The sequence below is a fragment of the Brassica oleracea genome, chromosome C5 (genome assembly GCF_000695525.1).
Source record: "Brassica oleracea var. oleracea cultivar TO1000 chromosome C5, BOL, whole genome shotgun sequence".
NCBI lineage: Eukaryota > Viridiplantae > Streptophyta > Magnoliopsida > Brassicales > Brassicaceae > Brassica > Brassica oleracea.
The window spans coordinates 42,352,343-42,370,781 of NC_027752.1; the positions used below are offsets into that span (position 1 = coordinate 42,352,343).

Here is an 18,439-nt window from a genome sequence, read left to right on the forward strand (position 1 = left end):
AAGCTTCGATTTACTCATAGGGGATTGATCTATTTAAACTATGGCTTTTAGTTTTAGAGATTATATTTTAAGGTTTCAATCTTTACAAAACAACCAAGTTCGATTCTTGTTTTCAGATTTCGAATTACCTTTATTATGTAGGGTTGAACCGGACCACCAAAGTCAGATGAACCTCTAGTTGCACACGGACGCGAGCTGGCTCCTTATCGTGTCGCAAGCTGGGACGGGACGCGAGCTGTCTGGAACAGTCTTGCGTCTGGTCACAGATGTGTGCTGAGGTAGTCGGACGCGATCGGGACGCGTCTTCTTCTTATCTAGTTCGCGAGCTGCTGCCTTTGCAAGCGGCTGATCTGAATTGCGAGCTGGCTGTGATGCGAACGTGGGCTGGCTCTGTTGTGGACAGGAAGCTGTGAATGTCTAGGATCAGGAACGCTTAAGGGCTTTAGCTGATCGGGTGTTTGCAAGCCGGAACGGAAGCAAGAACAAGTTATGGTTCTTCGGGATTAGATCTTTGCACCAACTCCTCTTAGCTCATGAAATAAAAACAAGTAGTATTAGATTACATGAACACCATAATCTGAACAATATATCATCAAACAAATAAGATATGATAAACTTATCTTTCATAAGATTTGAATTTGGCTAGAAAATCTTGTTGGTTCGGATTAGGGTTTCAAAAAACTAAGACGGCGCCGCGTGTTGTTCCTGCGAGTGAGAGCGCGTCTGAGATCGGAACAACGAACGGTTTGCGCTGATGGATCCGTCTCGTCAAGAGCTTCAAGATGATATGTGGATTGTCGTTTGGTTCCTCAGGGTTGGAGAGATCGATCGATTTTAAATTGCGCCAGATTTAGGGTTTATGTGTGACGGATTTTAGGTTAGGGTTAGGGGTTTTTCTTTCTCAGGGTTTTTGGGAGTCTATCGTGCTGATAACGTGTTATAACTAGTGAGTTTAGAGTCTGAATATTTCTGTGTTATTATTAATGAACAATGGGAGTTCCTTATATAAGGATTACAAGATAAAAATAAATGGAAAGAATACATATTCTAATCCAACAGGAAATATGAAAACTAATAAAACATAGAAAAGGAAAACATCATAAGTTCTAAGTTGGCTAGGTCATGAGCCGATTCTCTCTCCTCCTTTCGGCCGCGGCTGGACTTGATGTGGCCGACAGGCTTTCTCCTCTTGTCTTGATTAATGACAATCCACTCGATGATTTATAACAATTAACTCATTGTCGAAATTTTTGGGTATCAATTCTTTGTTTATCTATAGTCATACTTATTATCGATTGTTTCAGAATTGTCCATATAAAATTATGACATAAACAGCGATCATACTAATACAGAATAATTAGTATATATAATCTTCTGCTACTAAAGACTATGTTACATGTATATCATAGTGATTACTGGTTCATGATTATTTTATGAAAAAGTTGATAAATAAGCAGCTCGAGTATTTTAGAACAAGATTGTCACTCTTCCATTATTTTTGACCTCTGACTCTACTTATTTAATCAACAGCATATTTTCCGTATTTAATAATTAAACAAACGAAAAGAAAAGAACAAAACGAAAGGGTGGACCACATGCGTGTCAAGAAAGGCCGGTCGTTACCGTTAATCTGTGTCGCGCTCTAATTGGGCCACGTTAACGGCGTACCCGGAACACGTGTATAGATCCTGAAAATGAAAAAAGAAGAACGGACGGCAGAGATTGTATCTAGGTACCAGGAAATGGAACGTCACACCAAACGGTACGTGTCGGATGCTGCCCGTCGATGGGGGCAACTCATTAAGCTTTCATTCACGCCCCCTGCCCGTAAATTACGTGTTACCCTTCCATGCGGAGGAAAAAAAAAAAAAAAAAACTTTTCTTTTCCCTTTTCCTTTTTAAATCAAACCTTTCCTTTTTAAAATCCCCATTGCATTTCTTAACGCTCAATATCTCTCTCTATTTCTCTCTTCGTCTCAGTGATTGTATCTGAGAATTGTTTTGTTTATTTTGATCTATAATTGAAGTTGTTATTGTGGTGTTGCTGAGATCAAATGGCTGGGATTTGCTGCGGTGTTGTTGGGGAGAGCGAACCGGCGGTTACGGTCGATTCGTCTACTCGAGCTTCTCTTAGACGGAGGTTAGATCTACTCCCTTCGATCAAAATAGTTGCTCCTCCGCTTGAGAGCTCACGTAAGCGGCAGAAACGTGAGACACCGTCGGGAAATCAAGATCTGGAATCGAATGTACGTAGCGAGAGGAACGTGGAGAAGAAGGCGCGATCATCACCGGTTAAGAATTCAAATTTGATTCCGAGCTCCGCGACGGAAGCAGAGAGCTGTTTCGTCTCCGATGCGCCTAAGATCGGAACGACGTCGGTTTGCGGCAGGAGAAGAGACATGGAAGACGCCGTCTCGGTTCACCACTCGCTGATCCACAAAAACTCCGAGAATCTCCACTTCTACGGCGTTTTCGACGGCCACGGCTGCTCTCACGTCGCGGAGAAGTGCAGGGAGCGTTTGCATGAGATTGTCAAGCGGGACGTCGAAGCTATGGCCGCCGGAGGAGAGGACGAGTGGAAGGAGACGATGGCGAAGAGCTTCCAGAAGATGGATCGAGAAGTTTGCCAGCGAGACTCTAACAACGGTGCGGCGAGTCGGAGCGTGAAGAGCTCGTGCAGATGCGAATTGCAGTCTCCTCAGTGCGACGCCGTCGGATCCACCGCCGTCGTGTCCGTAGTCACGCCGGAGAAGATCGTCGTCTCTAACTGCGGAGACTCTCGCGCCGTGCTTTGCCGTAACGGAGTGGCCATCCCTCTCTCTTCGGATCATAAGGTAGTTATAACAACTTCATATATAATCCGTTTCCGTTACCGTTACTGTTACCGTGATCTCTAACAGTTTGTTATTTTGATGTAACAGCCGGATCGACCCGATGAATTGATTCGGATCCAACAAGCGGGCGGGCGGGTTATCTACTGGGACGGCGCCAGGGTTCTAGGAGTTCTCGCTATGTCGAGAGCTATTGGTGATAACTACTTAAAACCGTATGTGATTCCGGATCCGGAGGTAGCCGTAACGGATCGAACCGACGACGACGAGTGCTTGATCTTAGCGAGTGATGGACTCTGGGACGTTGTGACGAACGAGACTGCGTGCGGCGTTGCTCGCATGTGCCTTCAAGGTGCTGCTGCGGCGGATGGAGGAGACTCTGATACGGCGCACAACGCGTGTTCGGACGCTGCGTTGCTGTTGACGAAGCTGGCTCTGGCGAGACAGAGCTCCGATAACGTTAGTGTCGTGGTGGTTGACTTGAGGAAAAGGAGGAGTAATAATCAAGTGTCTTGATTTAGTGATTTAATTAGTAGTAGTATTAGATTAGATAAATTGTTACATACCTAATTGTAATTTTTGTTGATTTTTATTATTTTTCTGTTTTAGTTTTATCTTGTTTAAGGTTTTTTAAAACAGCTCTTTATTCAAGCTCGGGAAGAAAAGGAGCTGATTTAAAAGTTGCGTATTTTCTTTTATTTTAGGCATTATTATCATATACGTGTATTTCTCTTTTTCTAATCAATTAGAGATGTAAACAAGTATTACGTTAATTCGGAGGAAGATAAAACACAAACATGTCTCTGGCTAAGCCACAATTGCGTTCTTGGACACATACAAATGGATGACAAAGTAAAGTTATAACGGATAATCTGATCGCAACGTTCTTTTACTGCATGGTTAATGCTAGCCGGTTCGATGTGGTTTAGTATGGTTACAGATTCATAGTGTCGATTTAAATGTAAACCGCTTTGGTACGAAATTTTAAGCATCAAAGTTATTTATTGGTATGGGAAAACTAACGTGGCGTGGCGTGGCGTATCGTAGCGTTTGTCGTTTTAGTGCATTCGAATTCTGTTATTCACTTATTGTAATAATATTCATGGATACTAAATTCATAAAGCAAGAAATCAATTGTGTAAATGGAACGTTTCAAGAATCGCTTACTAATGTTGTGCTTCTCGAGTTTTAACCATTTTAGCGATGACTTTTAAAAACTCTAGTTCTGGGGGAGATTCACTGGAATCTAAATAAAAGTAATGATTTAATACATAAACTTAGTTTAATATAATGTAAGATAATTAAGAGAATGGTCTGGGCAACATTGTCGAATGCTTAATGTCAGTTAATGTCGGAATCAATCATTAATTAAACAGATTTGGTTTAATTGACTAGTTATTAGTTAATATCCACTTGGAAGGAAGGAAATGAAAAAAAAAGGTGATCCTCAATTTTTTTTTTTTTGATTAACTTTATTAACTTGAACATAAAATATTTATATGAACCATCATGAACCGTCTATTGCTTGCCACTTGCCAGTTGCCACGATGATCAATCTAATAATCAAATATTCTTCTATTCAATCATGTTGTATACAAACTATACCTCCACACTAATGTTTAAGTATTTAATCGGCCTAGGAAGGTGAATGAGTGTATAGACATTGAGTAACCTTATTTTTTATTAGATTAAATTTAAATATAATTTAATCGACCTTCTAAATGATGATTATTCAATATATGTTATTTTGTGATTTTACAAAAATTACCAACGTCGTTCCTGACGTTTAAAACCAAACACAAGTTGAGTTTTATGTACATTCTCTACGTACAAAGAGATCAACTCTATAATCCAACACGAAACAGCTGGTTGAAAATAAGAGATTTCACCATCAAAAAGATAAGGAGCAGCCAAAAACTATTAGATTGCACTTGCATAATGTTGTATATTGCACAATGATGGCGTTCAGCTGGTGCCTGTTGGGTTCGTGGAAAGAGCGAAAGGGCACCCAAAAAAAGAGTTGGAGGCTGAGAGGGACACAACACAAGTGGAATCTAAGATAAGATTATGCATACTTGTGAAATCAAACATCGACACGTGCCTATTTGGTCTAATGTGAGATTTGGTTTCGAAGATTTGATGTTGACCTCTCTTTCTCAATTATTCTTTCCTTTTATTTAGTTCTCAATATATCATGATGTTGTCTCAGCTTGTCTTATTAAAGTCCTAACCCATGTTCATTAGGTTTAATACTGTATCTCACTGAAGAAGGCTACATGCAGTGGCGGATGTAGGTGAGCCAAGTTGGTGGCACTTGCCCCCATGAAAATTTCTAATTCTTTATAACATGTATGAACTTTAGTCTTGTTTTCTACGTTTATATTTAATTTGCTCCTACTAAAATTATCTTTTAACCTTGTTTTCTATGTTTATATTTTATTTGCCCCCAACGAATATAAATCCTACATCCGCCACTGGCTACATGACACACCGCGTGATCCATTAGGAAGTCTTTAAGTGTTTGACACAACTTGTTCAGCCTTTTTGACGATATTAGCTTGAACGAGGCAAGTAGTACCAGTGTGCCACAACACACAAAAGTGAAATATTCCGGGTCAAACGGTTAAATACTACATCCGTTTCATAATACTTGATATTTTGTAATAATGCACAAAGATTAAGAAAATTACGTTTCTCTAAAAAAATATTTTAAATATATAATTTTAAATCAGTTAACCAAATATAAAAAATACAGTAAAATCTAATTAATTTAACAGTTTCCAATAGAGTTAAAGTTAACCTTAAAATCTCAAAATTTCTTATAAATTAAAACAAAATAGTTTTTCTAAAACATCATCTATATTAAAACGGAGAGAAGGAGTAGTATTTTTAACCAACCATAGGCGGTGATAGATGAATTTAGCTAAACAATGCAAATACCACACAGTGCATAACTGATTTTTTCGGTAAAATTGTTAAATAACATCTAGGTTTAACAAAACCACTAGGATAAATAGGGTAAATTTATATGAAAATTATTTAAGAAATATCGTATGAAATAAATTTATATTATTGATCGAATTAATATATATGGCCCATAAACAATTTTTTAAACTTTTTTTTGTTAATTACATAAATTGTTTACTAATGAACTGATCTCATTTTATTTATCGCATAAAAACCTAACGTTTAGGTCGAAAAATCTCATGCATATTATTTGGTTAAAATGAAACTATGTAAGCTCGACTTTATATCATGATTTAACAATTTAAAAGTTAATTATGGTTATGAGAAATTTCCGTTCACGTGCCAATCCTATCTATCTTCGATATTTTTCTCCTTTTTGTGTCATTTTGGTTATTGCTCGATATAAATATTGATTTTTGAATTTATTATCATTTCTTTTTTTATTTTGGTCTGAGATTTAGAAAATGTTTAAGATTCAAAATTATTAAAGAGATACATACTTATGTTAAGATCTGCGCCTTGTGCAGATCTTATACTTATTTTATATTTTTCTGCATAATATGAAATAATAAAATAATAATTATATATTAAATAACTAAAAAATGAGTTATTATTACGTAATAAATTGGTTTGCACATATAAATCAAATGACCACTCTTGTTTATTCGCAACCATTTTAGAATAAATAAATCAAAACAATTAATCTTATCTATCGTATATGGTATATAATTAAATTTAAACGATATGAAGTATATATATATATTAACTTAAACACCTATTAAAATAAAATTATTTATTTATATGATTTTATTATCATTGTATCTTATTATAGAAAAAAATTTAAACATTGATCACAAAAGTTTATGTGAGACTTTTAACAGTTTTAGTAATTTATACTCGTTTTAAAAAATTCAAAATACAACATATATAAAAAAATCTAAAATTTTAATATATGATTAATGTAATTGTGTAATTTATTTTAATAGTAAAAAATTAAAATAAAAATGATAGAAAACATACAGATTATTAGCAAATCTTCATTATTTAAAATATATATCATAATCACATTAGGTAATTCCGTAGATTTTATTTAAGAAAATAATATATAATAAATAGCCAACTTCCTTTAGTTAATATCATATGATATCGTATAGTTGGTATTAAATGTTTATAGTGAAATATAAAAATCGAATTGGACCAACATATTTTTCAATTTCAATGTAAAGGTGACACGTAAGATTAATTAACTATCTAATTGATTGACACATAAGCAAGTGATCTTTTTTAATTATTACAAAATTAAAATTACATCTTTTCAAATGTTCATCAATTAACATATAGGGGATATGTGATTTTGGAAGCAGTTTAGCAAACCTTAGCTCACAATTTATAATGTTATGGGATGTATGTATCTATGTATATACCTTTTGTTTTTGCATATTAGCATCTGTAAAAACTGATTATTACCTGAACTAAAAATGGGACAAGAACACCTTTGTTCTTGCATATCTATCGAGATTGCTTAAAACCTTTTAAATACTAAAACCAAACAAACCGGTAGATAAACAAGAATCCTCAGCAGAAAATACGAATATAAAAAACAACGAGTTTTTGAAGGACTCAAGAAAAGAGATTTACTGGGTGGGTCTGTATTTAAAAATACAAGACATTATTATTTCAACTTTCCTATTCTAATCCTTTTGTTTTGCATAATAAAACCAAACAAACCGGTAGATAAACAAGAATCCTCAGCAGAAAATACGAATATAAAAAACAACGAGTTTTTGAAGGACTCAAGAAAAGAGATTTACTGGGTGGGTCTGTATTTAAAAATATAGACATCATTCTTTCAACTTTCCTATTCTAAAAATTAATTATTACCTGAACTTCAAGCGATGTTCTTGCATATCTATCAAGATTGCTTAAAACCTTTTGGATACTCAAAACATGCCTTGGGTATTAAAAAGATAAAAATAATATCTTCTCACCTAATTCGAACAAAAACCAAACAAAACGGTAGGTCAACAAGAATCCAGAGCAGAAAATAAGAACCGAGTTTTTGAATGACTCAAAAAAGAGATTTACTGGGTGGGTCTTGGAGTAGCCCACTCAACCCTGAGGATGAGGTTATCATAACCATAACCATTCAACTTGTTGATTGCTCGTTGAGCGTCTTCTCTGCTCACGAAATTAACGAATCCAAACCCTCTGCTCACTCCAGTTTTCTGATCAATCGCCACGTAGACACGCGTGACAGCTCCAAACGGATGGAAAAGCTCCATCAAATCAGGCTCACGGGTGTCTTCAGACAAGTTAGTGACACGAACAGAGTTCTCATCGTTCCTCCTCCTCATGTCCGAACCAGCAGCGCTTCTGTCCGCACCTGGTCTCATGCTGGGCGGGACATAAGAGGCCTTGCCAGGTCCAGGTGCAGCGGATACGGCAGATGGCTCCCCAGTGGGTGGCTTGTCCACAAAGACATCCACTGGTGCAGCTAGATCCTTGTAAGGACACTTTGATGTCCAGTGATCACCTTTCTTGTGGCATGTCCTGCAGACCATGAGGACGGCACCAGGTTTGCTCAGCTGAGACAAGCTGTCTCCATTGGATTCTTCTGCTTTGGTGCCTGGAACATCACATACCCCCATTATATCCGAAAGCAACAAGGAAAAAGAACGTCAAAACATTTCAAGAAAGGCCCACTAACACTAACAAGGAACTTAACAAGCACCCTTTTACTAGAAAACCTATTTAGCCTTGCAAACATTAACAAACTAAGAGCATGATTATTGGGAGGTTCTCAAGGTGGAGTTCTTACTGGAATATAAGAATCTATCTCTTAACTTTTAACTTAAAAATAAAAATTTAAAAAAAAAAAAAAAAAAAAAAGCTAGAAATACAAGATTCATAACAAACTAAGAGACAAGTTCTTATATTCCGCTGAAAAACCCATGTTAAGAACCATCCAATAATCATGCTCTAAGTGTCGAGAAGGAGAAGTTTCACAGGGCAAAAACTAGAAAGTGAAACTAGAAATACAAGATTCATAACACATCACATAACACATGATGATAAAGGCAGTGACTTTACTAACCTATTCACACAGTTAACAGCCACAAAGAATCAATAAAAAAAAGTAATAAAAAACAAACGAATCTTAAGGAAATTAAACTGACCAGGAGCCCTAGGTCGTTCCAAGACGATCTCTTCGGTGGAAACCATGGTGAGATTGCTACCGGCGTCCTCGTTCGCTGCGTCTCCGAACCTAGGCCAGCTCCTCCGCTCCATGGCGCGTTTGTTGAGCCTCGCGGAAGCAAGCTTACGGACGCGCGACTTGGTGGTGATCTTGACCTTCTTGCCTTGGTCGTTGAACTTGTACTCGATCACCGTCTTCAATCCGTTTGCGTCGGGGCCGATCACCTGCTTCGGAGGGAGGAGGAAATCGAGATCGTCGTCTTCGTCCATCTCTCCCCATTTGAACTTGCTCGTTTTCTGCTGCGCATCCATCGTCATCTTTCTTCTTCTTCTTCTTCGTTTCGAATTGGGATGCGCCGCCGATGTTATCTAAAACTGTAAGAAGAAAACTACCTTTAGGGTTTCCTATCTTATTATCTGTGTGCTTCAGGTAACCCTTCTACGACTGAAACGCAGCGTTTTGAGCTAATATAGGAAAGTGCATGAGGTCACGTGTTCGAGGATAGTCTCCAGCATAATTTTGGGCTTTCCTTAATCCTTTGACCATGATTAACCCAGGGTCAATGTTTTTAAACCCGATCCGGACACTGAACCGGACGATTTACCGGGTCGCTGGGTCGACCGCGGGCGAACCGTGGGTTAATAAATGAATTAATTTTATTATATAATAATATATCAGCTATGTAAATAAAAATATAGAAACTAAAGTTTAATATTTTCTAAATGTTTTTATAAACATAAAATAATAGTTTGAATATGTATATTTTTATGTTTAATAACATTCAGAAAATACTTAACTTTAATTTCTATATTTTTATTTTCATTTGATATACAAAATATCAAAAAATAGTTTAGACTATTTATAATTTTGTCTAACAAGGTAAGATTTATGACATCTAAAAAAATCAAGACATAAAATTTATAAATATTTAAATGTATAATGTGAATAATAAATTAAAATTCAAATACAAAATAAATCAAAAGTAAAAAAAATCATTATAATAAATTATCAATAACGGAAATAAATAAACACCAAATCACATCAACTAGTTTTGGTTCTCTCTACCATCGTTCACTTTATTTTCTTCAAGTGACATAGTGAAATCTTCATTAAAATCTAAAAATCACAAATACAAAACTGAAAATGAAAAACCTAATTTTTTTTGTCAGTATATAACTTCTTAATTAGAAATTTAGAATATAAAACATAATCTAAAAACATAATTAAAAATTAAAAAAAGAAGTAAAAATTATTTATTGGTTCAACCAGTATCGGGTTCCGGGTTCTACTGGGTTTTTGCGGGTTTCTAAATATTGAGTTTTTCACAAAACCCAAACCAAATTTTTTTTGGGTTGCCGGGTTTACCGGTTCAACCGCGGGTCCATGTCGGGTTTCAAAACACTGTCCGGGGTTCTTAGAAATGGGTTCTTAACTCATGATTTGATTTGATTTTTTTTTTCACATTTTTCGGCTAAAAAACGGTTTTTATATCTTTTACTTAAGATACGATTCTTAGCTTTTCTTAGTTAAAATCTAAAAAAAGTTAAAAAACCGTCTCTTATCCTAAATTAAAAACCTCATTAAGATCTTAATTGTTTACGTTCTGTTTTGCTGTTTACAATCTCCACAAAAAATACCACACATGTTGTCTGGTTTATACAATAACAATGCATTGCATTATTCTATTTCAAGAAGATAAAAATCTTTGTGGAAGAAGTAAAAGAAGGTGTATTGAAAAGCTGAATCACTAACACAATGTAAAGACTAAAAGAGTATGAACCATGGATACATAGACTTGGTGTTGAGCAGCAGAAGCATTACAATGAACCTTAAGAGCACACAACACTATATCGATTTATCAACCAACCCTGTGATTCTACTCAACTAACCAGACAAAGTGGCTTTACAATTTACTAGCTAGCTACACGATGAGAATAACTTTGATTGTTTTCCACGCACATGAAGGAATGGCTTGGAATTTTATGCGCTAACTAGAAACTTTCGTTTAGCTTCAAGCTTGAAAGCTTCTTGTTGACTTTAAAGTTCACTGTAGTTACGCCACACAGCCCTGAACTCTTCACGGAATGTGTTCAAGCGTGCCTTGAGGTTCGGAGTTCTCAGACTCGCATGAAGCATGATCACTATGGAGATTGGAGAGAGAGAGAGAGAGAGAGAGAGAAAAAAACTCAAACTTAGAGGTTTCAAACCGGACCAAAAACAGAGAAAAAGACTGCAAGTTTAACAACTTACGGAGAAGAGCAGTGGCAAGTGCATAAAGGACCCATAACAAACCGCAGGAAGTAAACCACAAGACAAAGCTAGCTACACATAACGAAAAAACCAATACTTTGCATCAGTTGCATATCAAGAGGTAGAAGGAGGGTTTAGAGATACTGAGTATTTAAAAGTACCGGTTAATCCCAGCAACACGAACACCAAACGTGGTTGGCCACAAACGTACACCGTCTTTCTAGACGCAGATCGCCCGCGAATGACAGGCCTGAAAAAGCGTTCACAAATAATAAAAAAAACTCTTCAAGTAAAATCTTCCATGGAGATAAAAAAAAAAAAGAACAAACATGTGGGGAGGCCTCATCTTTGCAGCTAAATGCGGCGAGAATTGCCTTATGGTCCGGATAGCCTTTTCATTGAAAGTAGCTGCAAAGCTGCAAAATAGAGCAACAAAAATTACCACAAACGCAACGCATGAGCATTCGAAGGACATAAACATACAAATCTTAGGGTCAAGCCAAAAAAAAAATAAAAATAAATAAATAACTGAAAATAGAGAAGCTTACAACTCTTAAACTAAAAGACCCAACGCCATAATCTATTGGAATGTAATAATATATTCACAAAGGGATAATAACTTAACTACATAGACAGCCCCTTCCTAAGCATTCAACTACCAAGAGAACCAACAACAAATGAATTTGTAAGGCAGCGATATAAAAGTAGAAACTAAGGAGAAATCAAAAATCACCTGTCGTTAAGGAAAGCTAAGCTCAAGGCAGTAAGAGCAGCACCAATGATGGCAAGAGGTCGGGTGATAAGTGCAAGACCTGAGCTCAAGAGTTGATCATTAATCAGATTTCGAGCTACAAGAAAAAAAAGAAAGAAAGCTCAAGGCTTTGACATACCCAGAACGAAAACCAGCAGGATGAAGTAATTCGTCCTATAGCTGCAACAAGAAAATCAGATGAAATCAAAATCAAAATCAACAGAAAGAGATAGAGAGAGAGAGAGTGAGAGACTAGTAGAGATTGCATTTGAGGCGGCTCATCCATTTAGAGAAAGAGCGAGGGAAGGCGAATCTGGAGAAGAACTCTGCCACGGAACGAGGACTCGTCGACCACTCAACCTCTCTTAGCGCCTCTACCACATCCCCCGCAGCTACGCTATCCCAATCCATCTCTCTATCTCTTTTGCCACACAAGATGAATCAATCAATAACAATCTACTCTGAATAAGATGGAAAATTAGCCTTTTTTTTCTTCCAATTGATTCTCAAATTTGTAGATTGATTGATTCAGGGATGTTTAGTTTGAAGGTAAAGTGAAAAATCAACACACACACGTCTGCCAACGCGTGCGAAGTAAATATAGCGTGTAGCAGATCATTACGTGGCAGCATTACATTGGATAAATGGCGAAAAACGCGGGCAGAAAAAACAAATGTCTGAGCCCGGGTTCGAACCGGGGACCTCTAGTGTGTGAGACTAGCGTGATAACCGACTACACCACCCAGACGACATGTCTATTTGCTCTCCTTTAAAAAGTCTAAACAAAAAAATTAAGGATTGAGCTAAGAGAAATAAATGGCTATAGGCAAATGTTTGATAGAGATTTAAGAAGAGAAAATTCCTTAGTTTTTGTTGGAGAGACAGAGTTATACATCTGTTGGCACTTGACAATTATATATGTCTGCTAGAAAATAACAAATTAGGATGTATCAACAGTTCAGCTGAAAAAAGTGAAATAGTATCCATTTAATCTTTGTTTCACTCCAGTGAAATGCATTTTCTACACAAAACATTCGACTACATTAAAGCTTAAATGGTTGCACTCATATATCCTTTCATTCCTTTTTTTCGCTCTCTAAAGCATTTGGCGAAGTTGTTGGTTCTCTTTCCGTAACATTTTAATCTCTTTCATGAGCTCTGCTTGGTTCTCCAGAACCGAGTTTAACGCTGTCGACATCTCCATCTGTTTTCACCACCACTCGTTAAATACCAGAAACATTTCATCTTAAAATATACTGATTAAGGTCTGTTGCTAAACACAAACGTTTTACCTCATGCATGTGGAATTGTCTCAGTATCTCTATGTGCAGGTTCCTCATATCGTCGTGGACTGAGTTCTTCAAATTATCGAGTGTTCCTTCAAGTGTTCTTTGAAATAGCTGAAGCGTGAAGTTGTTTTCAGGCTGCTTCGACTGTTGCAAGCTTCCTCCTCCCTAGTACACAATTACCACACAAAAAAAACTCGGTCAAGTTACTGAGACTGATCAAGAATAAAAAGTTTCGTTAACTTTTTATACATTCATAACCGGAAGACCTCCTGCTGCATCTGCAGCCAGTCTCTCAGGTCTTTGCAACAGATTATTCAGAACTTCTTCTCTGGTTTCGGCTCCTGTTTTCTTTATCTTAGGCGAACCAGAAGAGAGAAAGGCTCCATCGCCGATTCTCTCAGCATAAGTTGAGAACCTACGAGTCAAACTCGGTGAAAGCCTCAATGAATCAATGCTCCCCGGAGCGGTGTTGCCTTTGGTTAGCAACGGACTGGATGGGAAATTGTCTGGCAGAATCGTTGACGATTTCTCGAACTTTGAGTTGAAGTCTCTCACGCCAGGGAACTCTGAGCTAATGCTAACGTTTGCGAGGCTCGTCTGGTTCTGACCAAGCGACAAAGGGAAATCTCTAGAACCAGAATACATCGATCCAGATGTACTAGCGCTTGAGCTGGAAATCCCGAGACGCGGAGGCGGGTTCAGGTGACTGAATTTATCAGAAAATTTGTCATTACCAGCCAAGTGGTTTAACCTCTCGCCACCCCAGGCTTCTGGCGGGGTCAGAGCAGAGAATTCGCTTTTCGATAATGCTGTGGGCGTTGATCCAAAAGGAGAAAAAGCAGCCCTTGTGTCATCCTGTATATAGTACATACAAAGAGCAGAAGATTAAACACTGATGAAGGCTAAATAGTAGAGGATTTAACAAACACGACTGAATCATATTGATTCTTCTAACCCATTCAATACCTAAAAGCTCAAATAACGTTGAGTTCAGAGACCAAATCGTAGTGGAAAGATGAAGTAACAAAAACCTGTTTAGAAGTGGAGCTCAGTTTCCAGTCTTTGTTCCCGTCATCTCCAAACGGAAACCCTCCTTTGCTCGAAGAAGGAAACGTCAAGGAGGAAGTCCTCTTATCAAGAACTAGATGATCCCTTTTCAATCCTTCGGTATCAGACCATTTCTCAACAGATTGTACGCCAACGACTGGGGAAAATATGTCCATATCATCTTTAGAACTATCACTGGCACGGTGTGCTTGTAGCCTGATCAGTGGTCCACCAGGCCATAGATGATTTCTTTTCGGCGTTTCTTCTGCCGATGATAGATTTGACGTACTAGAGGGAGCTCCATGAGAGCCTGGCAACACCGTGGAATGTGAAGCTAAAGATGAGGTCGTTGCAGGAGAGGGGTCTGGAATGACAACTGAATCTTCCACAGTACCACCAAAAAGAGCCATCTCAGGCGTGCAGTTTCTTTCGTTCACAATAACTGGTTTTGATGTTTGCCAGGATAAACTTGTGACAGCCTGATTAATAAAAGTAGAAAGCTTAGAATAAATCATCTTTACCAAAATAAGTGTTTCTGTTGCAATTAATAAGTGCAAAATGTGGCATCCATGCAACTATAGTAAAACCGCAAAGTGCTTAGAAGAATGCACTAAGGTATAAGAAGTATTGACCTCTGAACTGCTGTACGCGTGGAGGACAGTGACAGGTTGCGGCTTGCCACGTACGTCGTAGAATACTATTCTACCGTTACCCGTTCCAGCTGCCAGTATGTGACCATTATCCCCAAACGCCAAAGAAGAGAAAGGTGATTCATATGAAATGCAGGACGATGGTTTTCTGGTACCAGAGTCGTAAGTGTAAAGCTTTTTGTCTAGCCCCACACTAGCAATAATCTGTCAAACCGTACATAAACTTCGTAAGTTAGAGCAATGGAGAGGTACAAGAATATAAAGAGCATAATATACAAATAAATTGATCTGTCTTGTTCATGTATAAGTAAGTAGACCGTTCATAAGGATTCAGTAACCTTGTCATTTGATGGAGAGAAACAAACACCAGCAGTTGGTGCAGAATGCTGCTTCAACCAGGTCATCTGTGAAAATGAAATTCCAGTGAGCAATGATTCAGCAAAAAAAAGATGTAGGGGAAGAGATTAACTCATTCCAGTTAGCAATAGGAGGGAGGCAAATTGTAATATATTATTTCCCACATGGAACACATGGCAATAGATCAAACCTTTGGGTTACGACCAGTCGTGTCCCAGAGATGCACAGTCCCATCATCACCTGCAGTGAGCAGAAGGTGTCGACTGAACCTCGAATAATCAAGAACCTTCAAAATCTGCTTTTGAACCATCAAATCCAAAAAGCCAATTAGTTAGATGAACAAAAAGCTCACAAACTATAAATGAAACCATGCATATACTAACCGAACAACCTGCCCGTTTGGATCCTTGAGTTCAGAAGCTCTTGCTCCAGACGCAAGGTTGTGAACTATCAGATCCCCACCGACACTGATAGAAGCCACATGCTCGTCTTTGCAATTGTACATCACACCCGTTATTGTACTTGTATGACCCTTCAGATTTTTAATACAAAGCTTTCTTTGCAGATCCCATATCCTCACAGTTTGACCAGTTCCTCCAGAACATATATACCTAGACCCTTTGTTGCTGAAGCTAATGGCTGATAAACATTCCTGAACAATACCATCAGACAAGCAAATACACATAGATTAACATTGTTTACAATGAAATGCAACAAACCTTAGAGAAATGCTAAGAATCCTGAGAAAAGTAGTAACCTCATTGATATCATTGCTGTTCTTAGGTACAGATCCTAAGGTCTTCCCATTTTTCTGCCACAGAGATATCTTCTTATCTTCTCCCACACTCGCTACAACCATATCTACATCCCCAAAACAGCATAACTTGAGCACATCAACCTCGAGGGAAGTGAATTAGATATCACGAGTTAAACCTAGATTCTGATTTAGTGTTGAAATTATAATAAAACCTAGGTGAAACAATAGGAGTTAAACCTAGATTCTGATTTAGTGTTGAAATTATAATAAAACCTAAGATCAGTGGTGAAGAAGCCGTCACTATCTCGCGCTTACAGTCCTAATCTAAGGGTTTTTTGCTTACTCGTATGGTTCCATTTGACGTAATTGACGACGGAGCGAGGCGTCGGAGTGTAGCTCAAAACGCAGGGATCATCGCAAGACTCGGCGCCGGCGGAGACGTCGAAGAGCTTGACCGTGTCTCCGCCGCTCGCTGCGAGAAGACGCCACGAAGGCTCCACCAAGTTTCTCGTAGTCATTGACTTCCCGATTCGACGATCGTTCGGAATCTGAACAATGCGGGAAGGGGGACTCTGCTCCTCTTCTTCTTCTCCGATGTGTGATGAAATTGATAAAACCAAAACAAACCGAAACAAAAAAAAGAAAAGGAAAAGGAAAGGTAGCCGGAAACTCTTCTATATTCGGTTTGATGCGGTTCAGTTCGGGTATGTTGAATTGGTTTGGTTTGGTTTGGTTTAGTTTCGGTTTGGATGTGTATACAATCAAATGTCGGTTCAAATGGCGTCAGTGACAACCGTAGGGATACCGTTTGCAGAGGTATCGTTTGGCTTTAAGGGTAGTATCGGTTGCTCTTAATGTTAGGGTATTACATTAGTAGTTAATGCTAATATATATTGTAACCATATATAGAGATATTCCTAAATCAATCATTATGATGATTGATCTCTAATAGGTAGAGTTATTGGATTTAATTTGACTATTTAATTGGATTGCAAAACAACTAATAGTCAAATTGTTTAAATCTTTTTAAATGGTTTATGATATAAGGTACAACTTGACTTACTTACAAATAACTGGTTGATTAAAAAAAATATAAACGCTTGTAAAATGTGTTATCGACCAACTCACATGCATGTTGTTTGTTAATATTATTGCCTTCTGTATTGTGGATCTTCTTTTAGCTCTTGGATCATTAAAGCGTATTAATCCGCTCTTCTTTAACCGCTGTGAGATTTACTTGAATAGTGTTCGGTCTTCAGGTCTTGGGTGCAAACTCTTGCACTTTCCAACTGTTGATAGGTCTTGCCAAGACAATAACTGTACAGAATACACTTGTGGTGGGATATTTCCTGCAGCAGAAAATGCCAAGAAAACATTGTGACCCCTAGAACTCAAACTATTAAGTTTATCCAGGCAGCAAAATTTGTCGTCTTGCAAGAGTCTCGAGATTAAGAGCATATTAGGGCCTCCAGGACCTTGACGATCATCGGCGGGAGGATTGTCAATCGACCACAAAAGAAAGTCCATCGTCATCTTAGCCAATCTCGAAAATTTGTCGGCTGGAGCTTTGAGTACCACCAGAGCCATGCTTACCAGCCTATGAAAAAGGCGGTTGCCTTAGCCCCCCACCTCTAGCACAAGTTTAGAGGCCCTCAAAATTTTTTATACTTGTTTTGATTCAGCAATTATATTCGACTGTTACATATTTATAACACCAGTTTCCAAATATACATCTCATCTAGTTTCATTTTATAACAGTTTATATAGCTATTTAAGTCTTCTTGTACAATTTTCTAAATTTACAGTTGCACACTTACGCTGACGCTTAATATATTTTGATTACCATAAAATGAAGATAATATTGACATAGTTTTCCTTTGTGCTATATAATTAATTTCTTAAATTTTATATCTTTCAACTCTCACCAAATTTAATGCTATATAAATAATATTACAAAAATATCTATTTGTTACGAAAGTCAAAGAAAAAAAGCAGCAGCCACCGCAATTGTTGAAAATATAAAGATGTGGAGCCCGCTGCACTATTTGTACAGTAAATTTCTTTATATATATACGAACGTTTTTGTTCATCGTAAAACACACCTCAACTTCTCTTCTCTCTAATAATAAACACTCTCTATCAGTGTTATAAATTCTACGGGTATAAATTTTCTCTTTATTTAAATTTCTGCGATACAATAAATTTCCAGTTATTTTCATAACACGTTATCAGCACGATCACTCTGCGATTCGGTAAAATTTATTTGTATCATTTATACCCTGTTATAATGGTCGGTATACCGCCTCTACTATTATTTATATCATGTTATAATGGCCGGAATACC

At 37.5% G+C, this 18,439-nt stretch overlaps 4 protein-coding genes and 1 non-coding gene across 5 annotated transcripts; 1 reads left to right on the forward strand and 4 right to left on the reverse strand.

The window, feature by feature from the left end:
* Nucleotides 1–1,916: 1,916 nt before the first annotated feature.
* On the forward strand, nt 1,917–3,604 carry LOC106295669 (protein phosphatase 2C 37). Its single transcript, XM_013731636.1, has 2 exons — nt 1,917–2,834; nt 2,922–3,604. The coding sequence occupies exons 1-2, from the start codon at nt 2,055–2,057 to the stop codon at nt 3,345–3,347; spliced, it is 1,206 nt and encodes a 401-aa protein (XP_013587090.1). The 5' UTR covers nt 1,917–2,054; the 3' UTR covers nt 3,348–3,604.
* A 4,076-nt stretch (nt 3,605–7,680) lies between these two features.
* On the reverse strand, nt 7,681–9,439 carry LOC106343294 (eukaryotic translation initiation factor 3 subunit G). The gene is made up of 2 exons (XM_013782464.1): nt 8,975–9,439; nt 7,681–8,424 (listed from the first exon to the last, which is right to left on the reverse strand). The coding sequence occupies exons 1-2, from the start codon at nt 9,309–9,311 to the stop codon at nt 7,880–7,882; spliced, it is 882 nt and encodes a 293-aa protein (XP_013637918.1). The 5' UTR covers nt 9,312–9,439; the 3' UTR covers nt 7,681–7,879.
* Nucleotides 9,440–10,721: 1,282 nt separating this feature from the next.
* LOC106292570 (PRA1 family protein A3) lies at nt 10,722–12,552 on the reverse strand (the record flags this gene model as incomplete). Its single annotated transcript, XM_013728181.1, is given in 7 exon segments — nt 10,722–11,135; nt 11,245–11,316; nt 11,406–11,494; nt 11,574–11,660; nt 11,978–12,056; nt 12,135–12,175; nt 12,249–12,552. Coding segments are annotated over 7 exon segments (630 nt in total). The 3' UTR covers nt 10,722–11,031.
* A 117-nt stretch (nt 12,553–12,669) lies between these two features.
* TRNAV-CAC lies at nt 12,670–12,743 on the reverse strand. The gene has a single exon. It is a non-coding gene; the product is annotated as a tRNA-Val (tRNA).
* Nucleotides 12,744–12,885: 142 nt separating this feature from the next.
* On the reverse strand, nt 12,886–16,710 carry LOC106296122 (protein NEDD1-like). Its single transcript, XM_013732181.1, has 10 exons — nt 16,439–16,710; nt 16,096–16,199; nt 15,730–15,990; nt 15,529–15,633; nt 15,320–15,385; nt 14,964–15,185; nt 14,316–14,810; nt 13,534–14,139; nt 13,288–13,449; nt 12,886–13,199 (listed from the first exon to the last, which is right to left on the reverse strand). The coding sequence occupies exons 1-10, from the start codon at nt 16,611–16,613 to the stop codon at nt 13,092–13,094; spliced, it is 2,304 nt and encodes a 767-aa protein (XP_013587635.1). The 5' UTR covers nt 16,614–16,710; the 3' UTR covers nt 12,886–13,091.
* Between the last annotated feature and the right edge of the window lie 1,729 nt (nt 16,711–18,439).

What these genes read in the sequence shown, in the direction of transcription:
- LOC106296122 (XM_013732181.1), bottom strand. Translation starts at nt 16,613, where the DNA reads ATGACTACGAGAAACTTGGTGGAGCCTTCGTGGCGTCTTCTCGCAGCG. An exon ending in CGACTGGTCGTAACCCAAAG is followed by an intron (nt 15,386 to 15,528) that starts GTTTGATCTATT and finishes TCATTTTCACAG; the next exon opens with ATGACCTGGTTGAAGCAGCA. An exon ending in TGAGCTCCACTTCTAAACAG is followed by an intron (nt 14,140 to 14,315) that starts GTTTTTGTTACT and finishes TACTATATACAG; the next exon opens with GATGACACAAGGGCTGCTTT.
- LOC106295669 (XM_013731636.1), top strand. Translation starts at nt 2,055, where the DNA reads ATGGCTGGGATTTGCTGCGGTGTTGTTGGGGAGAGCGAACCGGCGGTT. An exon ending in CTCTCTCTTCGGATCATAAG is followed by an intron (nt 2,835 to 2,921) that starts GTAGTTATAACA and finishes TTGATGTAACAG; the next exon opens with CCGGATCGACCCGATGAATT.
- LOC106343294 (XM_013782464.1), bottom strand. Translation starts at nt 9,311, where the DNA reads ATGACGATGGATGCGCAGCAGAAAACGAGCAAGTTCAAATGGGGAGAG. An exon ending in GGAACGACCTAGGGCTCCTG is followed by an intron (nt 8,425 to 8,974) that starts GTCAGTTTAATT and finishes GTGATGTTCCAG; the next exon opens with GCACCAAAGCAGAAGAATCC.